The 17,692-nt window shown below is 41.8% G+C and overlaps 1 protein-coding gene across 1 annotated transcript in view; it reads left to right on the plus strand.

Moving 5' to 3' along the window:
• SYNE2 (spectrin repeat containing nuclear envelope protein 2) overlaps positions 1-17,692 on the plus strand; it is a 179,849-nt gene that overhangs the window by 134,716 nt on the left and 27,441 nt on the right. The window contains exons 92-101 of the mRNA XM_027637580.1: positions 1,349-1,477; positions 2,015-2,169; positions 2,512-2,659; positions 3,791-3,885; positions 5,148-5,382; positions 6,817-7,011; positions 7,766-7,891; positions 9,800-9,955; positions 13,540-13,698; positions 14,666-14,832. Coding sequence (XP_027493381.1) covers positions 1,349-1,477; positions 2,015-2,169; positions 2,512-2,659; positions 3,791-3,885; positions 5,148-5,382; positions 6,817-7,011; positions 7,766-7,891; positions 9,800-9,955; positions 13,540-13,698; positions 14,666-14,832 — 1,565 coding nt within the window. The remainder of the gene's footprint in view (positions 1-1,348; positions 1,478-2,014; positions 2,170-2,511; positions 2,660-3,790; positions 3,886-5,147; positions 5,383-6,816; positions 7,012-7,765; positions 7,892-9,799; positions 9,956-13,539; positions 13,699-14,665; positions 14,833-17,692) is intronic.

The raw sequence follows: 17,692 nt of genomic DNA on the forward strand, positions 1-17,692 counted from the left end.
GTAGTTCTTGAATTGAAATTTCAATAAAATAAAAATAACTTGACAGCATGATCAACTATGTTAAGAAGTAATACATGAAGCCAGAGGGACAGGTGAAGGAAGGACTTCAGCCTTGCCAGCTTCTGTTGCTGTAACAAGCCTTTGCAAGTGGGCCAAGCAGTGCAGGACCCTCAGATGATTAAAGATTAGGAAACATATTTTTATTCTATGAACATTGGAGTAAGTTGTGAACTTCCATAGCTCTGCCTTGGAAAAAAACTAAGGGCTTCAGTTTGCTTCGATAACAGTGCACGTAATGAACATAAAACCAAACAGAAAACTGTGGCCATTTGATGTAATTTGGAAGACCAAATTTACATCCCTGTTCAGGAAGAGCGGGGAGGGAACTGAATCCAGGTTTCCCCACATAATGTCTGTTCTGAGAAGTGCAGAACTGACTTCTCTGTGCAGATATTCCTGAGAAAACTTCCAAGCAAATGTACTGCTGGACACCTGCTGAAGTAAAACTACTCTGTTCCTGTGAAAAAGTCTGATTTCAATAATTGTTCTGTTCTAAAGTAAACCCAAATTCATCACGAAATTTTAAGCCAGCTCTATTTATGATTCCATCTACCAGCACAGTTCAATGGCTGGAAGCCAGATATCTTTGTGAAGATAACAGATTTCTCATATTCCCTGTGAACTTCTCGCTGCATGAAAAATTTAATTTCTGGGTAGTTATTTTCTTTGATGTAACCCTGTAGTATTACCACAGAAATCTCTCCCTGCACCAGTTTTTGCCATTCATTCCTTATAAAAGTGTTGCTGTCTAAGTGTTCTCAGAGATGTGAAGTTTAATTCTTGCCAAGAAAGAAAAAAATTTGCCAGTGGTGTTCTCTCTGATGCATAGAAACCAAACTAGAGAGTAAAATTGAATTCCAGCCCTAGTTATTTCACCACAGAGCTCATGGAAGCTGCACAGTCTTGGCTGCAGGCACATGGGAACAGGCCCTGTGTGTGGCTCACTTTCACAAGTTTCTCCCCTTTGATAAGCTGAGTTTTTACTTTCCAATTTCCCAATAAATCAAACAGCCCAAAGCTACAACAGATATCTCAGAAGCCCTATTCCTTCCAGATAGTTATGAATCTCTCAGGACTGAGATTCAGTTTCTCGTTCTCTGCTTTGGGTTATATTTTCCCCTTATCCAATGGAAAAATTGAATAAATTTCAATAAGAGAGTTATAAATACATTAGAATTTGGATTTAACATCTGTTTGTTTTCCTGATAATACTGCTCATTGCTCCTTTTTGTATTCTGAATAAGTACATTAAACAGTAATTAACATAAATTTGCAATATTCACCCTAGTTCAATCTTCTACAACTGGAGGATTTCAACAACTGCCTTGACACGCTGGAGGGTCGTGTCAAGAATTGCACAGACGCCTTTGATAGCCTCTGTCTAGAGGAAGGAACAGACAACTCAGAATTGCTCATGGTATGTTGCATCCCCAAGTGCAAAAAGGTGTTACTCAGCTCTTGCCTACTTCAGCATGCTCTCTGTGACCTGAGTATCACATTACAGCACTTCCATCAGAGTAACTGTAATTTATCCAAAACACAAAAAGCAGTGATTTAAGTTTAAAAACTCCAGATCTGCAGTGCAGGCCAAATGCCTGCATGGAAGGGAGGAAAATCACATAGATTTGGGGTGGACAAAAGATCTTTTTCCCCAGCTTTGTTCTGGACCTGCCCTGTTGCCCTTGATGGAGGATACAAAGTAAATCTGCAAGCACCACATCTTGAGTATCTGTTCAGTGCTGTTGGAAAAGCGAGCCCTGTGTAAAAGAATTATGACTTTTTTTTGTTTGCTATATTCTTTGAAGTTGACACAGAAATTCTGGGGTTTTTTGGGTTAGTGTTTTGGATGTATAACTCTCAGATCTTTCCTACAGAAGAGGTTAGGCTTCTATATTTCTTTGAAATGAAAGAAGGGCAGTATTTTTTTGCAATTAATTAATTTTTTTACTTCCAGAATCACACACTGGAGCTTGCTGCACTTTCTCCAAGCATAGAGAGTTTGAATGAAGCAAGCATTAAGCTGCCACTCAGTGACTTCACCCTGAAGAAAATGCAAAGCCTAACTCGGCTGTGGAGTCAGAAAACAGCAGCTGCTCTGGAATGTTGCAGGTCTGAAATGCAAACAAAAAATCGCTACTAACAATTTCCTTTTCTGTGAGGAGAATCAAAACTTGAGATAGAGCATGGGAAATCTGTTCTCATCTTTCTCTGGGGCTTTCCAAGTTGAATTCTGCACTTACCATTTACTCAATTAATCAGTGGCTATTTGTATTGTATTCCAAGTCACTTAAAGCAAAAATCTGAATGATCATAGAGAAAGAAGGTAGCAAAGTGCCAAGTGAACCCCCCACTATTTTAGTATTATTAGCCTGTACATTAGACCATATGCAAACATATCCAGAAAAACAGCCACCCACACAACAGTTTCTGATTATTCATTTTGTTTTACAGTATGCTTGAGGGAACCCAAAATGATGAAAAGAAATTCTTTCAGAAATGTGAAAAATGGATGAAATTCCTGGAAAAAATGAAAGAGGCCTTAAAAGCAGATATTCCAGGCCGGTTTGAAGAACTGCAAGAGCAACAGAGAGTATATGAGGTAAAGCTAACTGTAAAAATGGAAGCACCATCTTGCGTGGTGAAGGTGGGGGAAAATCACTAGAAAATGCTGTGCCTTTTGAAATTAGATCTGGGCAGAGTTTTACAGAGCATTTCACTCTTGAAATGCTTATTCAGAGGAAACCTCTGAGACGCGAAAATCCTTTTCCAAAATGGATGGATCCCTTTTTGCGGAGATCAGACTTCTAGGAGTGCAACTTCAAGTGTTGTGTCGTGGAAGTCCTAGATTTCTCCAGCCCTGAGGTGTAACTGTCTGTCTGCCTGTCCAGAGCACTGAAGTCTGTATGCTGCAGATCTGGCAGGAGTCTTACCAGTTTCTGGAAGAGCTGAATTTTAAACAAAATGTGTTCACAGCATATTTCCATTTTGACCAGTTGTTAAGATTTTGGTGGAAATCTGTTTCACTGGCATTTTCCCAAACACTTGATATTTGTTACAAAGAGACAGTGCTTCACATGTGTATGACAGTATCTGTTCAGAGGAGGAGGCACATTGCATTATTCTAGCAATGGAAAAATAACCAAAATAGAGAAAAGAAAATTATTTGTTAAATGCTAAACATCATAACCCATTATGGTGAGCCTTGTTCTGCCACAGTGGGCCACAGCCTCATATTACCCTGAGTGCTGGGGCTATTTCCACAGGATGTTAAGTGTCTGCATGTTCATTAGGGTCCAGAGAAAGTTATTTTCTCTTTTACTTAGACCTCTCCAAACCAATTCATTCATCACAATGAAATAATTTATAGAAAAAAACTTCTGCTCATTGTTTTAAAGAGTAAATTCACCCTTAAGTGTAGCCTTTTTATACCTTTTCTATGGACTTCTGTCTAGATTGCATTTCTCATTAATGAGTCCAACAAACTTTAGGTTTCAGATTGTCTGTACCATACAGCTTGTAGTCGGTTCTGCTATCACTTATATGCAAACTTCTCCTGGTATCCAAAGAGTGTGAAATCTTTTAAGGTGCATTCAACACTAACACTTGAAAATAACAGTTTTGAGCATTTGCAATGAAATAAATCCCATCACTCTAGAGGAGCCAGAAGCAGCTTTCATTGCAAAGGTTGTTAAGTGAATAGTTAAAACTGCTGTTCTCGTGGTATTTTCAGATGCTGCAAACTGAGATTTCCATAAATCAGCAGACATTTAATTCCATCATAGAAAAAGTTCTACTCTCCTTGGAGTCCGGAGAAGCAGAGAAAAGGTAATCCATTTGTTTTGCTCCCTAAAATCTTGGTAATTCATTGAATATGCTGTCTTCCTTGGAGTTGGTATTGAATCTTTGCTCTCGTGAGGACATAAACCCAAATTCTTGCTGGGTTCACTCTTTAAATAACTTCCTGACATATTTTGCAAAAGTGTGAGGAGGTCTAATAAGAAGGAAACAGGAGTGCCCTGGCCAGACTGGGATACTGGTATTTGGGATACTAACTGGCTGTTCTGCCTAACAAACATAATTGCTCCTGAACAGGAGGCTTTTGTTGTGTAATTGTGGTTGAGAAGCTACCTTCTTACAGAAGGTAATGAGGGTGCTGCATATGAAGGATCCTTTCCTACTTCCTAGACCTCTGTACTTTTCAAAGTGCAGAGGTGTGGGCTACCCACTCTGCCCCTGGCACACATGACGAGTCATTGGCCATGAAACCCAAAACATATGGTAGCTAAACCTGTTTTTTATCAGTATGATCTTATACTTTCCTCTTAATCAATGTGGCATGAGAAACAGCAAGTAATACTTGGGAGCAGAGGTTCAGCTGCCTCAGGTGTTTGCTGTGAACACATTCCCCTCTCTGCCAGAGCTTGCTGCTCCCAGAGAATTGGCAGGACAGTGTATGTGCTCCCCTCAGCCCCTTGTGAAGTCCATAGCTTGGCTTTAAGCTGCCTGGGAAGGTAGGGCTCAGCTAAGCCAAGCCAATCTGCTGGATTTTTGTGTTGGAGCTACCCCCACAAACACAGGGGTTTGTATAAAAAGCAGTCAGGGGCTATGGCCTCTTGCAGAGGAGCAGAATTGATAGATGGGGTTGTCTTAATCAACCAGCTAGATCTGCTGGATTATTTAGCCATGTTGTATAAGAGGACCAAAAAACTGTTTAAGTGGGTTCCAAAACACCACAATTTGCAATTGTGCAGATCAATTTTGCGGCATAATCAGTGACCTTGTCTCACTTGCATTGACCTTCTTGTTCTTCAGAGAAGTGTTTAGTGCATAATGTGTCTGATTCCTGTGTATGCCACAATTGCAAGATTGACTTGCCTTATTCATTCTTATATCATGTAAAAGGTTTTTTTTGATTGCTTAAAAGATGTAATACAGAGAGCAGGGCTGAGCTTAGGCCTGCATAGAGCTTTTTGCATTGTTGGGTATTATAATTGGAAAACAACTTTGCAAATAGAAATCATCACAATTACTGTAATATGCAGCCTTGAGATCAAAATAAATTAAGACTCAACACTTGTTATTTTCAGGACAGAGTTTATTTCCAAGCTCACCTTGCTGAAAGAGCAGTGGCAGAATGTTATCCGGATGGTTCAGCAGAGGAAGAAAGATATTGATGGACTCGTGAGCCAGTGGCAGCTCTTCAGGAGTTCCCTTCAGAGTCTCAACAGATTCCTTGATGATACCAACAGCTTCCTCACAGCTGTGAAGAGCCAGGACTGTTATAGCCTTTACCAGCTTAGAAATGTAATTCATGATTTCAAGGTACTGTATTTATTTCTCATAAATCTAAAATACTTGGGTTTTTTCCTCAGCCTGAAACAACTTCAGTCCAGTAAGGTAAAAGCTTTAAAATCACATGCCTTTTTTGGGGAAAAATGGTTGCTGACACTTTTTCTCTAAGCTGAGCACAGTTGAGAAAATATTGACATTGTGAAAGGCTCATTATACTAGGAAACTTCTTGGTCAACATTAACATTTAGTAGCCTTGTATGCTAAAAATCTTACTGATGTGAAAAGGGAAATGCAGAGTGCCAGAAGATTAGACAAACCCTGGTCAGTGGGTAACCTCTAGGACTATGTGTATCTTACTGACATGACTGCTGAATTCAGGCCCTTTAGTTTGCCTAAAGGAAGAAGGCATATATGTGTCAGGAGAGGCCTATAGGTCCTGTGTGTGCAGGGATGGGCAGGAGATGCCAGGAGCAGAGGATAAAGCACTTGCAAGGGGGTCTGTCCTTGGAACCATCAGTCCAGGATGCACAGACCTGGACAGCAGTCCTTCAGGGTGGTGAGTTCTGCATTTCACATGTGGTGGAAAAAAATACTTTCCTTTGTTAATTTTGGATATTTTGGTTTTCTGTTTAACTGTGCACCTCCTTGTTCTATAGGAAAGTAAAAACAAGCAGCAGTTGTTCAAGATTACTTAAGGCAATCCAAAACCTTTCAAAAACATATTACTGAACGCCATTTGCACAATCCAAGATTTATATTGTGTACCCACACACCTAATGTTGATGAATTAACACATTACCAGTATTCCATTTGGCGCTTGCCTTGTTTATTTCATCTTTATTTTTACCTGCTGTGTACAGATGATTTCCAGTAGATTTTACAAGTTAATGCTCATGCTTTTCCTTAGTGAGAAAAGCCAGAAAGTCTTCTCCCTCCTACTCCAAATTGCCCTTTCCCTCCTGCTGCTGTTCTACAGAAAGAAACAATGATCATATCTCCTTGTGTTACCAATTGTTTATAGGCAAATTTGTTATAGGCAAATTATTATTATTGCTGGCTTACTTCACTTGGATATGTCATGATTAACAGAGCTGTTACCTCTGAAAAAGTTTGTCTAAGTTGTTGATGGTAGAGGTGCTAACAGAACTTACACTGGCTTTTTGTTCTGAGTAACTCATACAACTGCATTTCCATCTTTTTGTAACTGCTGTACTTTTACCCTATAGATTCAGTCTGTGAAAAGCTATTGTAGAGTTTTATAAATCAAAATATCAGAGAGAATATGATTTTTCTGAAATTAAGGAAGCAGATAGGAGATCTATTCACTACTGTCTCGTGAATATGAACAAAGTAGTGCCTTGAAACTCCTTTTGTGTGAGGAATCTTCCCAAGTGAAATATCAGGAACACGCTTCTGTCACTTCCGAAGAACAGTTTAGAAACTAATTTTGTTTTTCTTTCAAAGAGTAAGACAGTGATTCTTCAGAGGTGGCAGGCTGTGTACACCTTAGTCATCGACGTTGGGGAGAAGTTGCGCGCTGTCTCCAGTCCCGAGACCAGCGCTGCTCTCCAGGAGGAGCTCAGCCAGTTGCAGCAGAGCTGGGGGAAAACCCAGGCCCTGCTGGAGAAGAAGAAGATGCAGTTCAGCGGCACCCTACAGGTACATGGTGTCCTCCCCACCTGCTCCTCTGGTGTTGGGTCTTGAGAACTTCCCTGTCCAACCATCTCCAGGGCTGAGCTCTGCAGCAACAAGGCACACGCTCAGCTGCTGCTCACCCAGAGGGGCTCTGAGGGAAGTGCCCGTCTGTGTCATCAGAGCTTGTGGGAAGCCAGAACTGTGGTCCCCTCTTCTCCAAAGAAAATTGAGTCAGCATCCATTTGTTGCTACAATGGATGTTCCTGCTCTGATTGTTCTCATGGCCCGGAGCTTGCTCCTGCTTTGGGCTGTGAAGCCTGAGATAATATTTAGCTTAGAGGGAGTTAGTGTGACTTGTTGCTCCTCTAAACAGAAGGGTCAGGTCAGTCATGTTTATCTCCTTAGAGCAATGAATTTGCTTTCCTGGTTAGGTAGCACATAGGTATGTCTGAAAATTGAATACTGTCATTGATAAAATCCCCAGTCCAAAAACTATGCTTGGGTTGAACAATCCAAGCCTTTCGGGTTGAACAAAACAAAAAGAGCAGAAATGCCCTGTAAGGCAAGCCTTAAATATCAGAGGCTTCAACTTCTGTAAATCCAAGCACCAAATCTTTGTGGGTGGTACTATGTATCAAGAAAGAAAATTCAAAAAAAACAGAGCACATGATTCATTACTTCAGTGTTGGAGATGCTATTTTGTAACATATCCATGTGGTTCAACATGTCATGATAAAGTATCCTCACTCTTTGTACTTTCTTGGGTGTCCTTGAGCAGACTTGTGACCGCTTTGAAAAGCAAACCAAGGAATTGGAAAGCAGACTGCGAGAGCTAAAGGAGAAAGTAAAAGATCCACTCCCTGTTGAACACGAAGAGCTCCACAAAGCCAAGGAACACATTAAGGTATGAACAGCCATATTGTATTTAAATAGATACAGTCTTTGCACACCACCTGCTCCCTGTAAAATCAGTTTTCCCTCTTACCTGATCTTCAGTGACACTGAGTTTCTCTCTTTTACACCATCCTGATTGCTGACAATCTGCAAAGTCCAGCTGACCAAGAAGATTGCAAGGGATAGTAGTAGCAGTGTTTGGATTTTTTTTTTCCTGCTTCTGCTCCCTTTACAGTCTGAATTTATAAAATGAGTAGTTTCTTAAAAAAAAGGGAAAAAATTCCTTGTCTTAGCTCAACTGGCTGCTATCCCTGTGACTGAATCTCCTTTTTTGTTTTCCAATCCATTTTGGACAGGGAGCTCCTCAGGCAAGAGGCCTTGTAAGTCTGCAAAGCACCACACACACCTGCAGGATCTGGGAATAATTACAGAGAAGGAAAATTAAGAGTAAGGGAGTGGCAAAATCCCTTGCAGCCCATAGTGCACCATGAAAGTTAAATGGAGTGAAAAGCTTTTCCAAGGGATAGGAGACATTTGTCTGGACTGGTCAGTCTTTCATCATCCTTTTATGAAGTGAATTGTTGACCTATGTAGTGGGAACAAATAAGCTTATTAATGAGCCAAGGCTTTGAACTCATTATCAGCTGTCTGAAATCTTCTTTGTGAGTGCTGGCTGCTTTTCCCACGGCAGCAGTCTTGCTGTAGCCCTGAATTATCTGTGAGAGGGCAGCACACAGCTCCTGCCTCTTGTTCCAGTAAGAGAAATTCAGCCGCAGAGGCATCAGGGTCAGACAGTGCCAGTGCAGATGCTGCTCTCAGGTGTCACAGTTGAGTAAAATAAGGTACCAAAATGGCATGGGGGAGAAGGGACCTCCTTTCCTCTCCCTGCTTTTCACTTTTATATGGAATAAAGCTATTTTTCTGTCAGGCCTGGACCTGATATGAGGCTAGCGAGGTCGCATGAAATTCCACAGCTCCATTAATACAGGGATTCTCCCTTTGTTAGGATATATAAATACACGTGTGCACATTTGTAGGGAGTAATTTATTGTGAGCCCAAGTAAATTTTAGTCTCAGGTGTGTTTATTTTTTTCTCTAGTGTTGAAGCTGGGTCCAAGACCTGTGAAAATCCTCACAGGGCTCAGAGCCAGCACACTTTTGATACAAACACTCACAGGTTTTTTTTTTTCCCTTTAAAATGAGACAAATTGGATTCTCTGTAAGAGGTTTTTTTTTGTTAGATGAGCAAGTGACACTTCCCAGCAGCCTCTTTGCAAATTGGGACCTAGGACCTTGTGTGTTGAGTCTCATTTCCCAGCTGCACGCAGTGGTGCCTCTGTTTTTTAGGTGACAATTTTAACACTCTTAAGGAAAATGTGTAACTTCATTATAAAGAGCAAGGGAAGTTAGCAGAAGAGACAGCACGCCTGTGTGAATGAGCAATTTAAAAACTCCACATTCCTGTGAAATCATTCATTAGAGAAGGGAACTGATTTTGGTTTTTTAGCATTTAAATAAATAACCTGAAATTGGAGCAAATGCAGGTGGAAAACGACTTGCCCAAAATAATTATAATAGAAACAAAAAAACAAAAGGAAACTCCAAAGAAGTGGGCATGTTTCAGCCTGGGTGTGAAATGCCAAAGGCTGCCCTGGAGCGTGGGGAGTTGCAGGGGCCAGGCTGCGCTCCGGCACTTTTGGATGCAGCGGTGGTACCAGTGGAGCACATCCCGGGGCTCCAGTGGGGCTCCAGTGGGCTCAGGGAGACCCCGACCAGCCCAGCCCTGCTGGAGAGCACAGCACAGGCAGCTGCACATTCCCTGCTCTCCTCCCCCACAGGCCAGGCAAGGGATTAGCGAGCAGGTTTGGAAAGCCGAGGAGCTTAGTGCCAAGGCTTGTGCTGGTGCGTTTTCATGCAGGAGCTGGAGCAGTCGCTGGCAGACTGGGCCCACGACATGAAGGAGCTGCAGGCCATGAAGGTGGAGCTGGCACACCTCATCCTCACCGAGGACATGATGGTGCTCAAGGAGCAAGTGGAACATTTGCACAGGCAGTGGGAAGAGCTCTGCTTGCGGGTAAGTCTTCACCTCCTCTGGGGGTTTATAGCAGGATGTGTATCCATGTGGCCTGGCAGGAAAGGGGGGAGCAGGTCAACAGATGGGGTTTCCCTTGGGTTTGACTCACTTTTGCAGTTTTGGGTGGGAATGGGGCTTCTCCTGGTGCAGCTGACCCGGGCTGGAGTTTGCTCTTTGTGTCCTGGACACAGACTGCTGAGATTTTTGTTGCAAACCCTTTGTAACTAGTGAGTGCCGAACTGCACGGAGGCCAGATGCAGCTGTTTACTGGAATAGGTGCCTTTGTTCTGGGCTGCCAAAGGGAGGGAGGGAGGGCTGGGGGGAGGGATGAGCACAGGAATTGCCTGAGGGCATGGAGCAGGGAAAGGAAGGGGGAAGTGAAAACAAAATGCCAGGAGATTTGATAAAGAAAACTTAAATGTGTTGAAATGGGTTTAAACCCATTAAGAACGGACTTGTCTTTTCTGTAGCAGTAAAATACTGTGAAATATTTGCATTTTTTGTGGCTTGTTGTTGTATTACACTTAATTTAGTGTTGCATGTGAAATTGCTGGGGAGCATTTACAGCAAAGTCACATGAACTTGATTCATTAGGTTATTATGTAGTTTGAATGTGTTTACTTTGCCCTCTTAACAGGATTGGAAGAAGTAAAATAATTTGGAGTCTTACGTTACTCTGAGTAGCTCTACAGACCAGCAAGCCAAACTCTTGCCTCTCTTTACTCACAACTCTCTAGCTTTTATTTTACAGTTTGTAAAGAAGTATCAAAGCAAGTTAGTATTTTGTTTCTAACTCTTACTCGGGCAAAAGTAAAGCAATCTTGGTGGGGATATTGCCAGAGTAATGAAAAGCTATGCTTATTTCACAAACTGTGCTGTGATGAAATAGTTATTTGGGTTAATTTTTTGCGTTGCAATGAGAAAGAAGAATTGAGTATCTTTACCTTAAATGGGATGGTTACTCTACAACCAGTATTTTCTCTGTTATTGCTTCTGAACTCTGAAAATAATTCCAGAGACATCTTCCCCCTTCCTGAGAAATAAGGGCCATTATTTTTAAATCAAAATGCCTGAACCATTTTCCTAATGGGAATCTGTAGTTAAGCGTATAAATGCAAGAACTTTTATGTTTTTCATTTTTTGGCGAGCTGCTGAAGCCTGCTGTCCCCACTGTGGTGAATAGCCCTGAAAATTAAGCTTTTTTTTTAGGTACCCTACTTCAGTCTATCCAAGTGGTAATTTCCTGCAGTAATTTAAGTTCAGATTTTATTTGAAATTTCCATTTTAATTTCCTGAGGGAACAACGTTTAGCTCAGTCCATCTTGGAGAGAGGTGACATTAATGTGACTGTGTTAAGCACACAGAATCCATAGTGGGAGGAATCTGTTCAGGGCTGTAGTGGAGGGAGGCACTGAAATGTTTGCACAGCCCTAATGAGCCTCCAGAGAGCCGGCACTGATGCTCAGCGCTGGACACCAGGGCAGGAAAGCAGACTTTGCCGGCTCTGCTGTTAGCACAACTGCTTTGTTTTGGCTTACAAATGAGAGTCAAGATGTATTGTGTGAAGAAAAGTCTGCGGAATAAATGCAGAGGGGTGAAAGAGCGACGCGGCCGCAGCTGTCACCGCCACAGCAGCAGGACAGTCAGATGCCTGTGCTCTGCTGGGCAGGGACACAACACACGGAGGGAGCAGATGCACTCGAGGGATTAGCGTTTGCAGAGCTGCCCTTGCAAGGTGCATGTAGGTCACAGATTTAACTATTCACATCAGCGAGCAGAGCATCCCATCCTGATGAACGCCAGAGTACGGGTTGGGCCTGGGCCTTGATGTTCTTTTAGCTTCCCTTGGAGGGAAAGCACATCATGCTTTGGATGCAAAATGGAGATGGTACCAGGGCAGCTGGTCCAAGGAGAAAGTGCTCAAAGCAGTGGATTGAAGGGCTTGTGTTCCTAGAAGCTTGTCTGGGATTTTTTGGGTCATTCCTGTTATACCCACAGTCTGTATTGCTAAGCCAGCTAAAAGCTGCTTCTTGTTCTCAAAATCCTGCCTTGCCCCTGTCTTAGCAGGCAAAAATGGAGTCGGGATCATGTCAGGATTTAATCATGTCTTTACACACATACATAGTCTGTTCTTACACTGACCAAGTTAACTCTGATCTCCACACATGAGTTGTTGCAAGTCATAGAGGAAGGATGAGGGGTTTACCCTTCATACCTCTGAGGCTGACAGTACAAGGGAGCATCCCAGAGCAGAGACCCCCTTAGAGAGTTTCTGAGGTCCCTGGCATCTCCAGACTTCTTCCGATGGAGAACTTTGGAGACTATTTCCCAGTGTCCCAGACAGTGCTTTCAGCCTCATCTCTTTGCTTAAATCATCATGAAGGATTCAGAAATCACTTCCACCTCTCCATCCCCTCCTTAAAAAAAGTCGGAATTTAAAGGACAAAAGCAATATGTTTGGTGAGGGCTTGCTGCCTTCTCTTTTGATCCTGGTGTTACGTGGAGCTGGTCTTGCTTCCACAATGAACACTTAAACTTCCCTCTGGGGTACAAAATAGTGTTAGAGGTTAGTCTATAAGAATCAATAATGGAATTTTGAGGAGTCATGCTGTATAAGGTGCATGTGAGATGTGAAGAGGGAGTGTTTCCTGCTATGGGGTGATTTTTAGAGTGGCCATTCACAGCCAAGACAAGCAAAATGTGATGTTCAGTCTTTAGACAAAGTTTATTGGTGAGGGGTTGTTTCTCCTGTTTCAGTAGAACCTGTACTTTTTTTCCCCTTTCTTTGTTCCATATATCTTAGTATGGGAATCCAGAGAAGTAGATAAATGAATACAAATACATATTTAAGATCCCTAGGCTAGAAACAGGTACTATTAGCTAGAATAAGAGTGACCCTGCTTCTTTCTGAGATATTGGAGCAGTGGTAATAGCTCTGCTGGTTTAGGCAGTATCAGACCTTAATTTCTCTGTCTAGACAATTTGTTTATCAGTCCTAACAAATGTAATTTTGATGGGGGGAAAAAATCCATAGTTTTCAATGAAAAGGATAGATTCTTGATGCTAATTTTTTTGGAAGTTCTCCAAGAACTGGTGAGCGAATGGAAAGAAAAGAGGGAGGCTTTTATAGAGATAAAATTATTCCAGTCAGGAGTTGCACAGTTTCTCTTACAGTGGCAGAAAAACAAGAACTTACCAAGGTGTTATTTCTCTTGTGTTATGTATAAGGCCATACTAAACAGTATGTAGTAATTAAATATTTTATATTCCTTCTTTGTTTGGCATTTTCAGGTTTTTCACCGAGTAACATTTTAAATTATTATATAAGCACATTATTTATAAAGCTGTCACTCAGTTTCATTCTTCTGAGGGAGAGAATCTGGTATTTGCTTGTCAACTTTTTGCCCTGCTATCCAAAATAAGATGTAATAACAACCTGCTTGCTGGCTTTGAAAAGTAGAGATACTTGATAACTGCTCCTGCAAAATGGAATATGAGCAAATGCAGTCTAGAAATTAGAAGGCTGGTTTCCTTCCTGAGAAAGCTGTTACTGGAAGTTAATATTACTGTGTGCTTTTCCATAGGTGTCTCTGCGGAAGCAGGAGATCGAGGACAGGCTCAATGCCTGGATTGTGTTCAATGAAAAGAACAAGGAGCTGTGCTCCTGGCTGGTGCAAATGGAAAGCAAAGTGTTGCAGACTGCAGATGTTAGCATTGAGGACATGATAGACAAATTGCAGAAGGTAAGTAGCAGCACCCGTTTTCTTCAATTGCAGTCTGGTAGCTCGTTATGGAGACACCATTCCTCATGTACTTCTTGCTTCTTAGGAGTGATACGTGATATAAAACCAACAGGTAAGGGCTTTTGTGAGAAGGTGAGCTTTTCTAGCATCATCTCATATCTTCTTGATGTTCAGACTTGGAGCATAATGCAAACAGAAATGCCTCCTGAGTGCATTTAGGCATGGAGTGTGAGCTGTGTGAGCTGCAGTAGTGGGGGTCTCTGTTGTTGGGGTTTTGGGGCACATGTGCACACACAGCACTGCTCAGAACTTTCCCTCCTGGGGATCAATGGTGTCCTGGGAGCAGCTCACTGCTCTCACCACCTCTATCATCTACACAACTGGTAGTCAGAGGGCAAAGGAGATTGAAGGACAGGGTAGGTCTTATGTCAGGTGAACAAAAAGTTTCCACAGCCAAAAATAAAACTTAATTTTGCCCCTTCCCTGTGGTAGTTAGTGCTTTCTAATACTTTTATATTAGCTTGGTTTTAAAAAGGACCGTTATTTTTCTGCTGTGTTCCTCCCCATGGCTAAAAGGTCTCAATATCTAATCCTAGATCTCCTCTGCATGAGAATACCAGCAAAATAAAGCCATCCTAGACTTGAATTTGGGTTCCTTTGAGGTAACTTCGTTGAAAAATTACTTTAAATCAGGAAAACAGATAAAATTAGAACATTCAGTTTCTATTTTTAGGAGTACTTACTCCTGGCACTTGCAAGTCTTTAAGCTGCTTATTTTTTCATAGTGGCATCAGTGTGAGAGGGCTTCTTCATTGAGATTTTCTTAAGAGTTGTACATGCTAATGTAGAAACCCCAGACAAACCTGACTTCACATCACATGTGTGGGAAAAGAAACAGACAGTTTTGTTTTGGTTTTACTGTTTTGTTTTGCCCTCTAGTTAAGCAATGTTTGTGTATATTTATCAGGACTGCATGGAAGAAATAAACCTGTTCAGTGAAAATAAGCTTCACTTGAAACAAATGGGCGATCAGCTAATCAAGGCTAGCAACAAGAGCAGAGTTGCAGAAATAGATGACAAACTCAACAAAATCAATGATCGCTGGCAGCACCTCTTTGATGTCATTGGGGCACGGTAAGAAAATGATTTTCAATGTTTTTTGTGAGATAAAAGTCAGAGGCTTATGTCCTTGACCATCAAAAACAGACTGACACGACTTTTCAGTTCTGTTGAAATGTATTTTTGAGAGTCAAGCTGAAGTGAATGCTTTTTTCGTAATGACTTGTTGCTGTATTATGACACCAGATGTCTTAATTTACTTAATGGTAGAGGGCAGGGTGTAAGAACTCATATAAAATACAATTTTTATTATGGGAGCTTTGTAAAAGGAAGAGTTAAAGTGATCTCTCTGTTGCATGTGTTGAATTGCAACTTGATTTTAAGGCAGTCTGGTAGGAGTTCATTTGGGCTTTTTAGGAGAGCGTCCTGTTTTAACAAAAGCCTTTGTTTCACCCTATGTCTGAAAGCACAGAATTTAAGAATAGATTCTGTTCTGTCTCTGTAGACAGTCAGATTTATAAAATGATACCGTTCCTTCTTTACGTTCAAAAGTGTATGAAATTTCATTTAATATCAATGCTATTTCTTTACTCAGTCTCTCTCATAAAAAAACCTGAAAGACCATATGAGTTTCTTTTAAATTTAGGATCTTTTGTATGATGGTGAAATGTAAAATACTACCAGTTGAAATTAAAACAAAAACCTGCATAGTCTAGGCAACGACCTCTTCTTAAAGGATTAAACATCTTTATTATACTTGACAGAGTTAAGAACATCATGATCATTTTAGTATTAGCCTTACTGAGAAGATCCCATTTCATTATTATCTCTGAGTTTCTACCACAGCTTGGCAGGAGGAGGATGCTGGGCTGGTCTCACCCCCTGCTGAGTTTATTAGTAATCCAGAAATAATAAGGCTAACACCAAATTAGTATTGGTCTAAACTTCTCTCCCAAGGTTTTGTTTTGCCAGTAATCCCCCTCTGTGGGCCCTCAGAAGCTCTGCTGCTGAGTTTGGGACAGGTAAGGCGGGTGGTTTGTGCTGTGACAATGTAGTGCTAAGTGTGCTGGGCCTTAATCAGGAATGAGATCTGAATTAATGGTGACACATGAGCCGTGAATGATTAAGCAGGAGGTGCCTTCTTAAGGTCCTACACTTTGCAGGTAGTCTTGCAATGGTTGTCTCAAGGTGTCTCTGTGTTTGATCCAGTGCAGGAGAGAAAGCTCCACTTTTATAACAGCACTTTTCCTGTTCTCATCTGATGGTAATGTGTCACTTTTAAAGCACTTTTATGATCATTTGTGTTCTGCTGTGTGTTAGTTTTGAATTGTAGCAATTTTTAAATGCAGGTTAAAACTGAGGTTAAAATGGCACATTCCTACCATTCTTTAGGAAAATATTCTAAAGAACTGATGGGATATTTAGAGACATTTGGACGTCTTATTCCAGCACTCTGTGACAACAGAGCACTTGTTTGTCTACCTGGGATGTCTTAAATCTTTACCTTCAGACAAGTGTACAGTGGTGCTTTGAGGTACATTAGTGTGCCAGTATTTGATGTCTAAGTGGATATTGCAGCTACTGGAGAATTGGTGTGATGCTTTATGATTGTTCCTGTGTTCTTAATCCCAAAATGTCTGTCATATGCCAGCTTCTACTTGTGATTTCCACCAATTTCCTGCTTAGCACCAGGGTAATGAACTGAAAGGACCTGGCAAATGTGATTTTAAGCAGCTCCCTTGGTGGTCCAAGGTTATCAGGGCAGCCCCATGGGCTCTGCTGCTCCTCTTGGACTTAGTACTAGCAGAGATTCAGTGTATGGCAGCGTTTTGCAGCCTGGGTGCACATCTCCTCCCTTGCCTAATCCCCCTTGCTTGGGCTTGGCTCCCAGCTCAGCAGTTCTCAGCTGCTCAGTCATAAATTACCACTAGACCTGTGAGTGTGGGTTGGGATGCCCTGTGCTGATAGACTGTCTCCTTCCTTTTCAGTAAAAAATATGGTATTTATGCTGTGTTGAAAGAGCACATGAAAAGAGCGTGGTGGCAGAATATTTTGGCCCTGCTGGATTGAGCCATCACAATCCAGACATCCTCTCACAATCCCGAACATCTGCCATCACCAGTTTCATTCAATGCATAGTAGGATGGGTTGGCTCCAGGGAGCCCTTAGGGAATGGTACAGGGGCTGTACACCCACTGTGGCCCTTTGGAAGAGAAACCGTGGCACTGCAGGACTGCTGCCATGTCAGCACACCTGTGCAAAGCCCTTTTCTTTGGGCACTGATTCATGTCTTGAGCAAGATAAGAGGAATGGAGGAGATGCCTCAGGGAAGGAGTGCCAGAGGACCTGGAGGGTTTGAGGATAGGGGAATTCTGCCTGGAGAGATGTGATAAATTTGACTGTGGTGGGGAGAAAAATCTTATCTTTCTCCTGAAATAATGAAATTAGAAGGTAGTTTTACTCCTATCTTTTCAGATCAGTAACTGTGGCAAGTGAATTGAAGTGTAAATTTTCTGAGTTTTTGAGTGAATCTGTGACCATTTGAAGCTTTTTTTTGACAAGTATTACAACTTCAGCAGTTTCTGTTGAACTCACAGTGATCTGCTGCCTTTATTTACACCACAGCCCACTGCACCTTGGCTCTCAGTGGCTCACCCACCATCACAGGGGCAAGGACCAAATCGTGCTATGTCTTCATAGCAGGCCAAGATTTGGGCAGAAAGTGAACTACAGAGCCACTGAGTAGGGGGAGAAAATGTATATTGAATAGCTGTGTGTTCAAAGCCAGTTCTTCATTTTGGGCACTGAATCTTTCTTGTAGAAAGGCACTTTTTGATCCTGTGGTTCAAGAGTATGAAATAACCCATATCCACAAAGGAATCTAATTGAGGTCTGTGGTTGCTAACACTCCATGGCTGACCCTGCAACCTGAGCA

This window comes from Corapipo altera, unplaced genomic scaffold, assembly GCF_003945725.1.
Source record: "Corapipo altera isolate COAL_440 unplaced genomic scaffold, ASM394572v1 23, whole genome shotgun sequence".
NCBI lineage: Eukaryota > Metazoa > Chordata > Aves > Passeriformes > Pipridae > Corapipo > Corapipo altera.